We start from the raw sequence: 18,515 nt of genomic DNA on the forward strand, positions 1-18,515 counted from the left end.
CGTGTGTTTTTTAAAGTCTTTTTTGAAGCATTTTTTCGTCATAATACAAAAATAAATAAGGTTTTTGTATTTTTTAAAACCAATTCCTACTGATTATAATACATTAACCTCTTGAGGGTTATGATACGTTCTTTGTAACCAGTTACATAATGAACGGAAAAGAGGCTGAAATAGACCAAATAATATGTTCCTAAGTATGTTTTAAAGGTCACCTATTAGGCAAAGTCCACTTCTCCATGTCTCTTCTACATCAACATGTGTCCCCTCTTCCTCATGTCTCTTCTACATCAACATGTGTCCCCTCTTCTTCATGTCTCTTCTACATCAACATGTGTCCCCTCTTCTTCATGTCTCTTCTACATCAACATGTGTCCCCTCTTCTTCATGTCTCTTCTACATCAACATGTGTCCCCTCTTCTTCATGTCTCTTCTACATCAACATGTGTCCCCTCTTCTTCATGTCTCTTCTACATCAACATGTGTCCCCTCTTCTTCATGTCTCTTCTACATCAACATGTGTCCCCTCTTCTTCATGTCTCCTCTACATCAACATGTGTCCCCTCTTCTTCATGTCTCTTCTACATCAACATGTGTCCCCTCTTCTTCATGTCTCTTCTACATCAACATGTGTCCCCTCTTCTTTCTGAAAGTTTCAGGAACAAAGATTCTCTCTCTTTTTGATCCATTTCTATAAAAACCTGTCTGAAAATGAGCTGATCAGATTTTGGCCACTTTATGATGTCATAACCATTAGCCAATCAGCAACCAAGGTACCCCCCCCCCCCCCCCCCCCCCCCCCTGAATATCACCTGAATTATTAGCCGCATTCACACCGCAGGACTTTCCCTGGTACTTTGGTTCTTGAGTTCCGTTAGTACCAATAATGTCGCGTTCACACCGCCGGGACTAATCGGTGCCGGGAACTCTTTTGGCCATTTTCAGTCCCTGCTAGAGAGGTGGTACGAACCTGGTGATAAAAGAGTGCCAATTTCTATTCTATTTCTATTGGCTGGGCGACTTGCAAACCACGCCCCGTTAGACTCTGAATTTGTTTTGTTAGGCAGCCATTTTTTTCCTCGCTACAAAACCACATCCACACCTGAGCGAGTAGTTTTTTTGTACTTTAAAGCAGTTATGACCACACGTACTACAACACCGGAGCGGTGGAATGATGAGGAAGTGTCGGCGCTTCTGGCAATTGACTCTGAGGACGGGATGCAGCAGCTTCTACAGAAAGCAGTTCCCAACTCCAAATGTTTTGAGCGATGTTCGCAAAAGCTACTTGAGCGGCGTGATGCCGTTATTGTTATGTCTTGACTGTGCAATAAAACAAACAAACTGGCGAAGCTTTATTTATTGTGTCCCACCCCAAATTTGCAGAATAGAAGAACGTGAGAGCAGACAGGTGGTTGAATTTATCTACAATGTTGCAACCTTGTGCAGCAATGGAAGAAACACAAGTCTTACACACATAAACAGAAGTCATGTATCATGTCATTTGTTTTAGATAAATAAGGGAAAAACACCAAACAACGGTTAATGTACTTTTCCAAAATCAGCCTGAGGGGGTAATATATAATAAATACATAAAGATAAAGTCCATTGTTATAATGGGGTATTTTATTTGTAAATGACCCTTATAACCCAGCCTCATGGTGCACATGATTCTTTGATTGGACATTTTGTTGGTTTGAGTCATTTGAGCTCGGATTCTAGTAGGGACATAAAGTAACACGTATCTTAGGAAGATATGAACTTCATCTTGGTGAAGTTGATGCTGAATTCACTATTTAGTAGATAATCATGTGACATTTTATGTTTGTACTACGGTCTGTCTGCTGAGCCTACCTATTATATATATATACTTACTTTGAGTTTTGCCTATTTCTTTTGAATATTGTAAAGGCCTATATTCTTTGTTGCATGTGCAAATGTTTGTTATGTTATTTTGAGCAAACACATCACAACATCTTCTAAACCATCGGAGGCCAAGCAACACTTCAAACTGTGAGTAATTTAAGGAAAGAAACGAGTTAGAACTGTCTGTTTAAGGCCACTGGAAATACAAGGAAGGAAGCCACGACAATATATATATATCATGTACAGCAGGTGGGCTTTATAGCCCCTCCCCCGTGTAGTTCTTCTTCTCTCATTTTTTTTTGTACTCTCCGTGAAGTGGTTTTGCGGCCTGCCAGTAAACTCCGAGAAGAAGAAGACGAAATGACGTCAGCGTAATCTTGACTCGGGGAAAGTACTGCGGTGTGAATGCGATTGGCACTAGCCCCATGGCGGATTCAGTGCCGTGGTACTTTAGTGCCGGCACTAAGGTACGGCAAGTCCTGCGGTGTGAAAGCGGCTAATGTGTTCGTTGTAACCAAATGTCTCTCAGAGGGGCGTGGGGAGGTGCTCCTTATTTTCATCTAAAGTAACAGACTTTGGAAAACAGGGCTGAAACAGAGGGGATTATGGGTAATGCTGCAATGATCTGTTTGGTGTTTGGAGCCAAACACTTCAGAGACATGTTTTGTATATATCTGAGACCTGTAATATATTGATGAAAAGCAGTATATTAGTGGACCTTTAAATAGTAAAGAATCCCTCAAAAATAGTTTAAATGTCTCCTTAGGATAATCCTTAGCTCGTGAACATGTAAGGCTACTAAACACATAAAGTTATTAGAATCAATTACTATATACTGTATATAATGATTTGCCACAGTTTTGACCACTTTTTCACTCTTTCTATTATAATTCAAGTTATGAAATGAGTCCATTGACAAATGTTACGGATTTAGATTCTCTCTTCTGTTTTACAGGAAATATAACAGAGTATATATTCCTTACTGACACACAGGCCACTTTGTTCCTCACTAATTTAATTATTTCAGACTTATTCTCTCCGTCTATCTCTCTGCCATGTTTCTGTTCTCAGTCTGAGGTGCCGCTGTGGGGAAGCAGGAAAAAGAAAAGATAATTGTTCATCTTTATCACCTCCGCTCTGTCCCGACACGATGAAAACAATACTGTCATCTTTTCAATTCATCCTTTATTGCTTTTGGAGGGAAGGGACCAATCAGGAGGAACGGTTTCCTGATAGGAGGACACTTTATTTGTTTGAGAGGTTTTTCATATCCAGCCTCTTACATTTTACAGGAGGGATGCTACGGTAAGAAAACAGTTTTTAAAGTAAGTAAATGCAAAAATATGACTGATGTATTTCAACTTTTCACATTCCTCCTTTCCTGAAGTTTGTTATATCGGTTTTTATGCATGTAAAATATTTAGTGATTTAGAGACATCATTACATAACATTTGCGCTTCTATTGGCTAGCGCTCCAACACATTGTACTGTACGTGATAAGGGGCGGGACATCTCTAAACGGTTGACCAATCACAACAGAGCCGGCCAGCTAACCAATCAGAGCAGACTGGACTCTGGTTTTCAGACAGAGGGTGAAAAGAGGTGCTGCAGCACAGGCAGTATGAGAACAATAAAGAGCTTTTTGAACATTAAAGCATGGAGACATGTAGAGACACTACATACTGATATACACCTGAACATCAGCAGGAGAGGACTCTTTAAAGTAGAGACACTACATACTGATATACACCTGAACATCAGCAGGAGAGGACTCTTTAAAGTAGAGACACTACATACTGATATACACCTGAACATCAGCAGGAGAGGACTCTTTAAAGTAGAGACACTACATACTGATATACACCTGAACATCAGCAGGAGAGGACTCTTTAAAGTAGAGACACTACATACTGATATACACCTGAACATCAGCAGGAGAGGACTCTTTAAAGTAGAGACACTACATACTGATATACACCTGAACATCAGCAGGAGAGGACTCTTTAAAGTAGAGACACTACATACTAATATACACCTGGACATCAGCAGGAGAGGACTCTTTAAAGTAGAGACACTACATACTGATTTACACCTGAACATCAGCAGGAGAGGACTCTTTAAAGTAGAGACACTACATACTGATTTACACCTGAACATCAGCAGGAGAGGACTCTTTAAAGTAGAGACACTACATACTGATATACACCTGAACATCAGCAGGAGAGGACTCTTTAAAGTAGAGACACTACATACTGATATACACCAGAACATCAGCAGGAGAGGACTCTTTAAAGTAGAGACACTACATACTGATATACACCTGAACATCAGCAGGAGAGGACTCTTTAAAGTAGAGACACTACATACTGATATACACCTGAACATCAGGAGGAGAGGACTCTTTAAAGTAGAGACACTACATACTGATATACACCAGAACATCAGCAGGAGAGGACTCTTTAAAGTAGAGACACTATATACTGATGTACAACTGAACATCAGCAGGAGAGGACTCTTTAAAGTAGAGACACTACATACTGATATACACCTGAACATCAGCAGGAGAGGACTCTTTAAAGTAGAGACACTACATACTGATGTACACCTGAACATCAGCAGGAGAGGACTCTTTAAAGTAGAGACACTACATACTGATATACACCTGAACATCAGGAGGAGAGGACTCTTTAAAGTAGAGACACTACATACTGATATACACCTGAACATCAGGAGGAGAGGACTCTTTAAAGTAGAGACACTACATACTGATATACACCTGAACATCAGCAGGAGAGGACTCTTTAAAATAGAGACACTACATACTGATATACACCTGAACATCAGCAGGAGAGAACTCTTTAAAGTAGAGACACTACATACTGATATACACCTGAACATCAGCAGGAGAGGACTCTTTAAAGTAGAGACACTACATACTGATATACACCTAAACATCAGCAGGAGAGGACTCTTTAAAGTAGAGACACTACATACTGATATACACCTGAACATCAGCAGGAGAGGACTCTTTAAAGTAGAGGCACTACATACTGATATACACCTGAACATCAGCAGGAGAGGAGTCTTTAAAGTAGAGACGCTACAGTATACTGATATACACTTGAACATCAGCAGGAGAGGACTCTTTAAAGTAGAGACACTACATACTGATATACAACTGAACATCAGCAGGAGAGGACTCTTTAAAGTAGAGACACTACATACTGATATACACCTGAACATCAGCAGGAGAGGACTCTTTAAAGCAGAGACACTACATACTGATATACACCTGAACATCAGCAGGAGAGGACTCTTTAAAGTAGAGACACTACATACTGATATACAACTGAACATCAGCAAGAGAGGATTCTTTAAAGTAGAGACACTACATACTGATATTGAACATCAGCAGGAGAGGACTCTTTAAAGCAGAGACACTACATACTGATATACAACTGAACATCAGCAAGAGAGGATTCTTTAAAGTAGAGACACTACATACTGATATTGAACATCAGCAGGAGAGGACTCTTTAAAGTAGAGACACTACAGACGGATATTGAACATCAGCAGGAGAGGACTCTTTAAAGTAGAGACACTACAGACGGATATTGAACATCAGCAGGATAGAGCCCCTTTAAGTTGTTTAATGGCAGCAAAAAGCAGGACTTTCAGAATTCCTTTATGCATAATCAGTTTTCTTTCCTTGCAGGCTTATGGTGATGATGAAGATGATGCAGTGACCTACACTGTGATAGCTCCCTCCTCTTCCTCTGCTGCCTCCGCTGATCCCAGCCTCCTCATTGTCAACAAACCAACAAAATAGTTTAATGCTGTATTTTAAACTATGGCACAATTGTTATAAACATGTTACAAGGGCAAAGCGAGCAGAGTTAAAATAAGATTTATATTGACCAGGTTTTTGCTTTGTTTGGCTTAATAGCATCAAAGTGAGAGTACAGCAAAACATGTGAGTCCCTCTAGAGGTGGATCGTGGAAAAGGGGCAGACATGTTGGAGAGTTACTGTATTCTGTATTCTTACTTTTTACAGTGTGGGCATAATGAAGGTTTTGTAAAGTTGATTCTGTCTTTTTTATTACAGTTTTTTCTTTAATATAATTCAATGGAGTATTGCTTTTTCTTCAGTACATTTGACTGTTTTGTACTTTACTAAATAAAGTGATATATTGGCCTTACAAGAGTTCAGATGTATTTATTGGTATGTTTTTTCCTAATATGACTTTCTCTAAACATCAGGTGTGTTCTTAAAGTACACAGTTTCACTAGTGACTCCACTGATCAACAACACTGCCTTTTGTTATCGCTGCATATTCATTTATACATTAAGGTATATTCATATCCACCCCTTGCTGTTTATTTTTATGTTTTATATATATTCATTACTTTATGTACATCACTCTGCACGGTTCTGCTTCTTGATCTTATCTGGTCAGCATCAGAGGGTAGCACCTCCAGAGCTCTGCTGCTGCTGTTAGCCACATCCTCACAGAAACACTTCTCCTTCAGTTCTCAGAAGAGAAATGAAGAAGCTGCCGGTCAGAGACTCTGACAGTCGAGAGCCAGAGCCCGAGAGAGAAGCACGATGTCTGAATTCAGAAGGATCATGATGTCTTCATTCCTGATGCTGCTGCTCCACTTTCCAGGTGAGGATGCAGAGAACACACTTTAAATAAAACAGCTTTAATATCACTAACGGTACTTTACTACGTACTGTTCCTTTAACTGAGAATGATGAGTTGTGTTTGTAACGTGGTGACTTTAGTGAACTCTGTCTGTGTGCTCAACAGCAGCAAATGGGGAATATTCCTTCTTGACTGTCAGAGCTGGAGATGAAGCCACTTTGCCTTCTGACAATGTGAAACATGATCAGGATAAGTGTGACAGTACTACCTGGATCTTCTCTTATTCAACAAGCACACCAGCAGTGACGCTGTTTAAAGGCGGGCAGATTCTCAAAGAAGCCAAAGCTAAATCAGACAGACTGAGACTAACAGAGAAATGTTCTCTGGTTATAAAGAAGGTCAAAGAGGAGGATGCTGGTCTTTACTCCTGCAGACAGTTCAGATCAGGAGAACAACAAGGTCAAACGTCTTGGGTTTATCTGTCTGTTGTTTCCAGTGAGTATTTACATCATAACAGTCTTGTTGAAACCATTTCTTGAAACATTAAAATAATTATGATTACAGGGATGAAGTTAATGTTACTCTTGTTGTCTTTCTCTCACAATATCTCTATCTTCAGTGACTGAGCATCAGGTCAATGGTGAGGTGACGTTGCGCTGCTCTGTGTTGACATATGGAGGGTGTAGACACACAGTAGAGTGGCTGTTTGAGGATCAAAATGTGGCTAAAGATAACGGAGACATTCAGACATCACGGACCTACTGCTCAGCTGCCGTTACATTTTCTAGTTATTCAAATGAGATGCCAATCCATCGTGGGTTGTTTAAATGTCAGTTGATGTATAGTTACAATAAAGAAGGAAAACAGCTGTTCCCCTTCAGCCCCCCTCAGCCCCCAGGTGAGGTTATGATCAACTGTTTCAAAACACATGTGGATGTTACACAATATATATTATTTGTATCTAAAGTTTTACTATAAGAGAATTCTATGATTGTTCTATTGTATTTGTTAAGGTGATGATGAAATGACAACTACATCAGAACAAGAGAAAATGAGCTCATCAGAAGAGACGACCAAAACTGCATCTGAAAACAACATTCAATCAGAACAAGACGGGAAACATCCAGGTAGTGAAAGAACAGACACATCAACAGTTAGAAAATAAACTTAGCCAAAATACATGTTGTTCATCCAGATGTTAAAGACGAAGAGATAAAAGCCTCTGAGTATATGTAACTCTTCTGACTTCTCTCTTCCAGGGTGGTGGTGGTGGATCATCGTTGTGATCGTGGGTGTTGCAGCACTCACAATAATCACTGTGGCTGTCAGCAGACGGAAGAAGACTCAAGGTGAGGACATTCACACATTATACTGTCATGTCTCGAAAGATCATTTTAAAGTTGTGTTCTTTAAATGAGCTTTTGTCATGTCCCTTTGTCCTGTCCTTCCTGTTTTATTTTGAAAAGTAATCCTCCCTCTCGTTCCAGGTCACTGTGCTCCCCGCCCCTATGTGTCTCCTGCATTTTTGATTGTCTACCCCGCCCTGATTGTTTCCACCTGTGCCCCTTACCTTGTGTGTATATATTGTCTTAGTCTCCACCTGTCCTGTGCCAGTTCGTCTTCTCTCGTGACTCGACATACCAGCGTACTTTCAAGCCTGATCCATTTCTGTTGTTTTGTTTCAAGCTCCTTATGGTAGTAGTTAGTTTTCCTCGAAAGAGTGATTTTGTGTTCTCTATTTTGTTACTGTGAAATATCCAGTTAAGTACTTTATTTTTTAAACCATCTGAGTCTGAGTTCATGCCTCCGAGTTCACCCCTTGACATATACTTTATAAACAAGAAGCTTTTGAGAAACATGGATTTTAAATGTTGAAGCTAAAACCAACTTTATGTTTTGTTCTGTTTAGGGAACGAAACCCAGACCGATGACAACGTGGTGAGTTTAAATATTATAATATTCACTTTTTTTTCAACACACACAACAGTCTCAAAATGACCACAGAGTTAAAGGTATAATAATGGCAGTATTTTTCTTTGCTCTGTTGCCATTGGTTACAATGCATGGATGCTGAATACGATGAAACCTGTAGAGCAAGTAGAATTCAATGAGTAGGGAATAATAGTAGGTCACTTTAACGCTGCATGATACAGAGCAGATGTTATTTTTTCTTCACTGAAAGGATAACAATACATTTTATTTGTGCAGGCTGATCCTGAAGATGATGTTTCCTATGCCTCCATCAGCTACACCAGGAAGAGCAGCAGGAAAGCCAGGGTAAGATTTCTCATTGATTACAGAGTGACCGACTCCGCCACTGACAGACAGCGTCGGCGACACACACACACACACACACACACACACACACACACACACACACACACACACACACACACACACACACACACACACACCATTTCCTGCTCTCTTCCGTTAAGGTTTAACACTTCCCCTCCCGTTTCTGTAGCGCGACCATGAGTGCACGCTTCTGAGTCTACAATTTAAACATGCAATAATCTAAAGTACACGATGCTTGCATGACGAAATAAATGAAGAAACTATTGACATTATTTAGAGTCTACGCATATAGGTTTTAGTGCATGTGAATGTTCTGCAAACGCAATAATCCCTGTGGTCCCTCCAGAGGGAGTTTCTTTAACCACTACATACTGATATACAGCTGAACATCAGCAGGAGAGGACTCTTTAAAGTAGAGACACTACATACTGATATACACCTGAAAATCAGCAGGAGAGGACTCTTTAAAGTAGAGACACTACATACTGATATACACCTGAACACCATTAGGAGAGGACTCTTTAAAGTAGAGACACTACATACTGATATACACCTGAACATCAGCAGGAGAGGACTCTTTAAAGTAGAGACACTACAGACTGATATACACCTGAAAATCAGCAGGAGAGGACTCTTTAAAGTAGAGACACTACACACTGATATACACCTGAACATCAGCAGGAGAGGACTCTTTAAAGTAGAGACACTACATACTGATATACACCTGAACATCAGCAGGAGAGGACTCTTTAAAGTAGAGACACTACATACTGATATACACCTGAACATCAGCAGGAGAGGACTCTTTAAAGTAGAGACACTACATACTGATATACACCTGAACATCAGAAGGAGAGGACTCTTTAAAGTAGAGACACTACATACTGATATACACCTGAACATCAGCAGGAGAGGACTCTTTAAAGTAGAGACACTACAGACGGATATTGAACATCAGCAGGAGAGGACTCTTTAAAGTAGAGACACTACATACCGATATACACCTGAACATCAGCAGGAGAGGACTCTTTAAAGTAGAGACACTACATACTGATATACAGCTGAAGATCAGCAGGAGAGGACTCTTTAAAGTAGAGACACTACAGACTGATATACACCTGAACATCAGCAGGAGAGGACTCTTTAAAGTAGAGACACTACATACTGATATACACCTGAACATCAGCAGGAGAGGACTCTTTAAAGTAGAGACACTACAGACGGATATTGAACATCAGCAGGAGAGGACTCTTTAAAGTAGAGACACTACATACCGATATACACCTGAACATCAGCAGGAGAGGACTCTTTAAAGTAGAGACACTACATACTGATATACAGCTGAACATCAGCAGGAGAGGACTCTTTAAAGTAGAGACACTACAGACTGATATACACCTGAACATCAGCAGGAGAGCACTCTTTAAAGTAGAGACACTACATACTGATATACACCTGAACATCAGCAGGAGAGGACTCTTTAAAGTAGAGACACTACATACTGATATACACCTGAACATCAGCAGGAGAGGACTCTTTAAAGTAGAGACACTACATACTGATATACACCTGAACATCAGCAGGAGAGGACTCTTTAAAGTAGAGACACTACATACTGATATACACCTGAACATCAGCAGGAGAGAACTCTTTAAAGTAGAGACACTACATACTGATATACACCTGAACATCAGCAGGAGAGGACTCTTTAAAGTAGAGACACTACATACTGATATACACCTGAACATCGGCAGGAGAGGACTCTTTAAAGTAGAGACACTACATACTGATATACACCTGAACATCAGCAGGAGAGGACTCTTTAAAGTAGAGACACTACATACTGATATACACATGAACATCAGCAGGAGAGGACTATTTAAAGTATAGACACTACAGATGGATATTGAACATCAGCAGGAGAGGACTCTTTAAAGTAGAGACACTACATACTGATATACACCTGAACATCAGCAGGAGAGGACTCTTTAAAGTAGAGACACTACAGACTGATATACACCTGAACATCAGCAGGAGAGGACTCTTTAAAGTAGAGACACTACACACTGATATACACCTGAACATCAGCAGGAGAGGACTCTTTAAAGTAGAGACACTACATACTGATATACACCTGAACATCAGCAGGAGAGGACTCTTTAAAGTAGAGACACTACATACTGATATACACCTGAACATCAGCAGGAGAGGACTCTTTAAAGTAGAGACACTACAGACGGATATTGAACATCAGCAGGAGAGGACTCTTTAAAGTAGAGACACTACATAACGATATACACCTGAACATCAGCAGGAGAGGACTCTTTAAAGTAGAGACACTACATACTGATATACACCTGAACATCAGCAGTAGAGGACTCTTTAAAGTAGAGACACTACAGACTGATATACACCTGAACATCAGCAGGAGAGGACTCTTTAAAGTAGAGACACTACATACTGATATACACCTGAACATCAGCAGGAGAGGACTCTTTAAAGTAGAGACACTACATACTGATATACACCTGAACATCAGCAGGAGAGGACTCTTTAAAGTAGAGACACTACATACTGATATACACCTGAACATCAGCAGGAGAGGACTCTTTAAAGTAGAGACACTACAGACTGATATACACCTGAACATCAGCAGGAGAGGACTCTTTAAAGTAGAGACACTACATACTGATATACACCTGAACATCAGCAGGAGAGGACTCTTTAAAGTAGAGACACTACATACTGATATACACATGAACATCAGCAGGAGAGGACTATTTAAAGTATAGACACTACAGACGGATATTGAACATCAGCAGGAGAGGACTCTTTAAAGTAGAGACACTACATACTGATATACACCTGAACATCAGCAGGAGAGGACTCTTTAAAGTAGAGACACTACAGACTGATATATACCTGAACATCAGCAGGAGAGGACTCTTTAAAGTAGAGACACTACACACTGATATACACCTGAACATCAGCAGGAGAGGACTCTTTAAAGTAGAGACACTACATACTGATATACACCTGAACATCAGCCATCAGCAGGAGAGGACTCTTTAAAGTAGAGACACAACATACTGATATACACCTGAACATCAGCAGGAGAGGACTCTTTAAAGTAGAGACACTACATACTGATATACACCTGAACATCAGCAGGAGAGGACTCTTTAAAGTAGAGACACTACATACTGATATACACCTGAACATCAGCAGGAGAGGACTCTTTAAAGTAGAGACACTACAGACGGATATTGAACATCAGCAGGAGAGGACTCTTTAAAGTAGAGACACTACATACTGATATACACCTGAACATCAGCAGGAGAGGACTCTTTAAAGTAGAGACACTACATACTGATATACAGCTGAACATCAGCAGGAGAGGACTCTTTAAAGTAGAGACACTACAGACTGATATACACCTGAACATCAGCAGGAGAGGACTCTTTAAAGTAGAGACACTACATACTGATATACACCTGAACATCAGCAGGAGAGGACTCTTTAAAGTAGAGACACTACATACTGATATACACCTGAACATCAGCAGGAGAGGACTCTTTAAAGTAGAGACACTACATACTGATATACACCTGAACATCAGCAGGAGAGGACTCTTTAAAGTAGAGACACTACATACTGATATACACCTGAAAATCAGCAGGAGAGAACTCTTTAAAGTAGAGACACTACATACTGATATACACCTGAACATCAGCAGGAGAGGACTCTTTAAAGTAGAGACACTACATACTGATATACACCTGAACATCGGCAGGAGAGGACTCTTTAAAGTAGAGACACTACATACTGATATACACCTGAACATCAGCAGGAGAGGACTCTTTAAAGTAGAGACACTACATACTGATATACACATGAACATCAGCAGGAGAGGACTATTTAAAGTATATACACTACAGATGGATATTGAACATCAGCAGGAGAGGACTCTTTAAAGTAGAGACACTACATACTGATATACACCTGAACATCAGCAGGAGAGGACTCTTTAAAGTAGAGACACTACAGACTGATATACACCTGAACATCAGCAGGAGAGGACTCTTTAAAGTAGAGACACTACACACTGATATACACCTGAACATCAGCAGGAGAGGACTCTTTAAAGTAGAGACACTACATACTGATATACACCTGAACATCAGCAGGAGAGGACTCTTTAAAGTAGAGACACTACATACTGATATACACCTGAACATCAGCAGGAGAGGACTCTTTAAAGTAGAGACACTACAGACGGATATTGAACATCAGCAGGAGAGGACTCTTTAAAGTAGAGACACTACATAACGATATACACCTGAACATCAGCAGGAAAGGACTCTTTAAAGTAGAGACACTACATACTGATATACACCTGAACATCAGCAGGAGAGGACTCTTTAAAGTAGAGACACTACAGACTGATATACACCTGAACATCAGCAGGAGAGGACTCTTTAAAGTAGAGACACTACATACTGATATACACCTGAACATCAGCAGGAGAGGACTCTTTAAAGTAGAGACACTACATACTGATATACACCTGAACATCAGCAGGAGAGGACTCTTTAAAGTAGAGACACTACATACTGATATACACCTGAACATCAGCAGGAGAGGACTCTTTAAAGTAGAGACACTACATACTGATATACACCTGAACATCAGCAGGAGAGGACTCTTTAAAGTAGAGACACTACATACTGATATACACATGAACATCAGCAGGAGAGGACTATTTAAAGTATAGACACTACAGACGGATATTGAACATCAGCAGGAGAGGACTCTTTAAAGTAGAGACACTACATACTGATATACACCTGAACATCAGCAGGAGAGGACTCTTTAAAGTAGAGACATTACAGACTGATATATACCTGAACATCAGCAGGAGAGGACTCTTTAAAGTAGAGACACTACACACTGATATACACCTGAACATCAGCAGGAGAGGACTCTTTAAAGTAGAGACACTACATACTGATATACACCTGAACATCAGCCATCAGCAGGAGAGGACTCTTTAAAGTAGAGACACAACATACTGATATACACCTGAACATCAGCAGGAGAGGACTCTTTAAAGTAGAGACACTACATACTGATATACACCTGAACATCAGCAGGAGAGGACTCTTTAAAGTAGAGACACTACATACTGATATACACCTGAACATCAGCAGGAGAGGACTCTTTAAAGTAAAGACACTATATACTGATATACACCTGAACATCAGCAGGAGAGGACTCTTTAAAGTAGAGACACTACATACTGATATACACCTGAACATCAGCAGGAGAGGACTCTTTAAAGTAGAGACACTACAGACTGATATTGAACATCAGCAGGAGAGGACTCTTTAAAGTAGAGACACTACATACTGATATACAGCTGAACATCAGCAGGAGAGGACTCTTTAAAGTAGAGACACTACATACTGATATACACCTGAACATCAACAGGAGAGGACTCTTTAAAGTAGAGACACTACATACTGATATACACCTGAACATCAGCAGGAGAGGACTCTTTAAAGTAGAGACACTACATACTGATATACACCTGAACATCAGCAGGAGAGGACTCTTTAAAGTAGAGACACTACATACTGATATACACCTGAACATCAGCAGGAGAGGACTCTTTAAAGTAAAGACACTATATACTGATATACACCTGAACATCAGCAGGAGAGGACTCTATAAAGTAGAGACACTACATACTGATATACACCTGAACATCAGCAGGAGAGGACTCTTTAAAGTAGAGACACTACATACTGATATACACCTGAACATCAGCAGGAGAGGACTCTTTAAAGTAGAGACACTACAGACTGATATATACCTGAACATCAGCAGGAGAGGACTCTTTAAAGTAGAGACACTACACACTGATATACACCTGAACATCAGCAGGAGAGGACTCTTTAAAGTAGAGACACTACATACTGATATACACCTGAACATCAGCAGGAGAGGACTCTTTAAAGTAGAGACACTACATACTGATATACACCTGAACATCAGCAGGAGAGGACTCTTTAAAGTAGAGACACTACAGACGGATATTGAACATCAGCAGGAGAGGACTCTTTAAAGTAGAGACACTACATACTGATATACACCTGAACATCAGCAGGAGAGGACTCTTTAAAGTAGAGACACTACATACTGATATACAGCTGAACATCAGCAGGAGAGGACTCTTTAAAGTAGAGACACTACAGACTGATATACACCTGAACATCAGCAGGAGAGGACTCTTTAAAGTAGAGACACTACATACTGATATACACCTGAACATCAGCAGGAGAGGACTCTTTAAAGTAGAGACACTACATACTGATATACACCTGAACATCAGCAGGAGAGGACTCTTTAAAGTAGAGACACTACATACTGATATACACCTGAACATCAGCAGGAGAGGACTCTTTAAAGTAGAGACACTACATACTGATATACACCTGAAAATCAGCAGGAGAGAACTCTTTAAAGTAGAGACACTACATACTGATATACACCTGAACATCAGCAGGAGAGGACTCTTTAAAGTAGAGACACTACATACTGATATACACCTGAACATCGGCAGGAGAGGACTCTTTAAAGTAGAGACACTACATACTGATATACACCTGAACATCAGCAGGAGAGGACTCTTTAAAGTAGAGACACTACATACTGATATACACATGAACATCAGCAGGAGAGGACTATTTAAAGTATAGACACTACAGATGGATATTGAACATCAGCAGGAGAGGACTCTTTAAAGTAGAGACACTACATACTGATATACACCTGAACATCAGCAGGAGAGGACTCTTTAAAGTAGAGACACTACAGACTGATATACACCTGAACATCAGCAGGAGAGGACTCTTTAAAGTAGAGACACTACACACTGATATACACCTGAACATCAGCAGGAGAGGACTCTTTAAAGTAGAGACACTACATACTGATATACACCTGAACATCAGCAGGAGAGGACTCTTTAAAGTAGAGACACTACATACTGATATACACCTGAACATCAGCAGGAGAGGACTCTTTAAAGTAGAGACACTACAGACGGATATTGAACATCAGCAGGAGAGGACTCTTTAAAGTAGAGACACTACATAACGATATACACCTGAACATCAGCAGGAGAGGACTCTTTAAAGTAGAGACACTACATACTGATATACACCTGAACATCAGCAGGAGAGGACTCTTTAAAGTAGAGACACTACAGACTGATATACACCTGAACATCAGCAGGAGAGGACTCTTTAAAGTAGAGACACTACATACTGATATACACCTGAACATCAGCAGGAGAGGACTCTTTAAAGTAGAGACACTACATACTGATATACACCTGAACATCAGCAGGAGAGGACTCTTTAAAGTAGAGACACTACATACTGATATACACCTGAACATCAGCAGGAGAGGACTCTTTAAAGTAGAGACACTACATACTGATATACACCTGAACATCAGCAGGAGAGGACTCTTTAAAGTAGAGACACTACATACTGATATACACCTGAACATCAGCAGGAGAGGACTCTTTAAAGTAGAGACACTACATACTGATATACACATGAACATCAGCAGGAGAGGACTATTTAAAGTATAGACACTACAGACGGATATTGAACATCAGCAGGAGAGGACTCTTTAAAGTAGAGACACTACATACTGATATACACCTGAACATCAGCAGGAGAGGACTCTTTAAAGTAGAGACACTACAGACTGATATATACCTGAACATCAGCAGGAGAGGACTATTTAAAGTAGAGACACTACACACTGATATACACCTGAACATCAGCAGGAGAGGACTCTTTAAAGTAGAGACACTACATACTGATATACACCTGAACATCAGCCATCAGCAGGAGAGGACTCTTTAAAGTAGAGACACAACATACTGATATACACCTGAACATCAGCAGGAGAGGACTCTTTAAAGTAGAGACACTACATACTGATATACACCTGAACATCAGCAGGAGAGGACTCTTTAAAGTAGAGACACTACATACTGATATACACCTGAACATCAGCAGGAGAGGACTCTTTAAAGTAGAGACACTACAGACGGATATTGAACATCAGCAGGAGAGGACTCTTTAAAGTAGAGACACTACATACTGATATACAGCTGAACATCAGCAGGAGAGGACTCTTTAAAGTAGAGACACTACATACTGATATACACCTGAACATCAACAGGAGAGGACTCTTTAAAGTAGAGACACTACATACTGATATACACCTGAACATCAGCAGGAGAGGACTCTTTAAAGTAAAGACACTATATACTGATATACACCTGAACATCAGCAGGAGAGGACTCTTTAAAGTAGAGACACTACATACTGATATACACCTGAACATCAGCAGGAGAGGACTCTTTAAAGTAGAGACACTACAGACTGATATTGAACATCAGCAGGAGAGGACTCTTTAAAGTAGAGACACTACATACTGATATACAGCTGAACATCAGCAGGAGAGGACTCTTTAAAGTAGAGACACTACATACTGATATACACCTGAACATCAACAGGAGAGGACTCTTTAAAGTAGAGACACTACATACTGATATACACCTGAACATCAGCAGGAGAGGACTCTTTAAAGTAGAGACACTACATACTGATATACACCTGAACATCAGCAGGAGAGGACTCTTTAAAGTAGAGACACTACATACTGATATACACCTGAACATCAGCAGGAGAGGACTCTTTAAAGTAAAGACACTATATACTGATATACACCTGAACATCAGCAGGAGAGGACTCTTTAAAGTAGAGACACTACATACTGATATACACCTGAACATCAGCAGGAGAGGACTCTTTAAAGTAGAGACACTACAGATGGATATTGAACATCAGCAGGATAGGGCCCCTTTAAGTTGTTTAATGGAAGCAAAAAGCAGGACTTTCAGAATTCCTTTATGCATAATCAGTTTTCTTTCCCTGCAGGCTCATGATGAAGATGATGCAGATGATGATGAAGATGGTGAAGTGACCTACAGCACTGTGATAGCTGCCTCCTCTTCCTCTGCTGCCTCTGCTGATCCCAGCCCCCTCTACGCCACCGTCAACAAACCCAAAAAATAATACAGTTTAATGCTGTATTTTAAACTATGGCACAATTGTTATAACCATATGACAAGGGCAAAGCGAGCAGAGTTAAAATGAGATTTATATTGACCAGGTTTTTGCTTTGTTTGGCTTAATAGCATCAAAGTGAGAGTACAGCAAAACATGCGAGTCCCTCTAGAGGTGGATCGTGGAAAATGGGCAGACATGTTGGAGAGTTACTGTATTCTGTATTCTTACTTTTTACAGTGTGGGCATAATGAAGGTTTTGTAAAGTTGATTCTGTCTTTTTTATTACGGTTTTTTCTTTAATATAATTCAATGGAGTTTTGCTTTTTCTTCAGTACATTTGACTGTTTTGTAATTTACTAAATAAAGTGATATATTGACCTTACAAGAGTTCAGATGTATTTATTGGTATGTTTTTTCCTAATATGACTTTCTCTAAACATCAGGTGTGTTCTTAAAGTACACAGTTTCACTAGTGACTCCACTGATCAACAACACTGCCTTTTGTTATCGCTGCATATTCATTTGTACATACATTTGTACAGGTATATTCAT

General features: G+C 40.0%; 1 protein-coding gene across 1 annotated transcript; it reads left to right on the forward strand.

Annotated features, from left to right (window-relative positions):
* Positions 1-7,322: 7,322 nt before the first annotated feature.
* On the forward strand, positions 7,323-18,200 carry LOC307014726 (uncharacterized protein). Its single transcript, XM_079642836.1, has 6 exons — positions 7,323-7,405; positions 7,521-7,634; positions 7,767-7,856; positions 8,417-8,445; positions 8,716-8,784; positions 17,832-18,200. Exons 1-6 carry the CDS (start codon positions 7,345-7,347, stop codon positions 17,967-17,969), a joined length of 501 nt encoding a protein of 166 aa, XP_079498962.1. The 5' UTR covers positions 7,323-7,344; the 3' UTR covers positions 17,970-18,200.
* The last annotated feature ends 315 nt before the right edge of the window (positions 18,201-18,515 follow it).

The sequence above is a fragment of the Notothenia rossii genome (assembly GCF_949606895.1).
Source record: "Notothenia rossii genome assembly, chromosome: 8".
NCBI lineage: Eukaryota > Metazoa > Chordata > Actinopteri > Perciformes > Nototheniidae > Notothenia > Notothenia rossii.

Coding starts and splice junctions, on each gene's coding strand:
- LOC307014726 (XM_079642836.1), top strand. CDS start 7,345: ATGTATAGTTACAATAAAGAAGGAAAACAGCTGTTCCCCTTCAGCCCC. Junction 7,635..7,766: donor ACAAGACGGGAAACATCCAG/GTAGTGAAAGAA, acceptor TCTCTCTTCCAG/GGTGGTGGTGGTGGATCATC. Junction 8,446..8,715: donor CCCAGACCGATGACAACGTG/GTGAGTTTAAAT, acceptor TTATTTGTGCAG/GCTGATCCTGAAGATGATGT.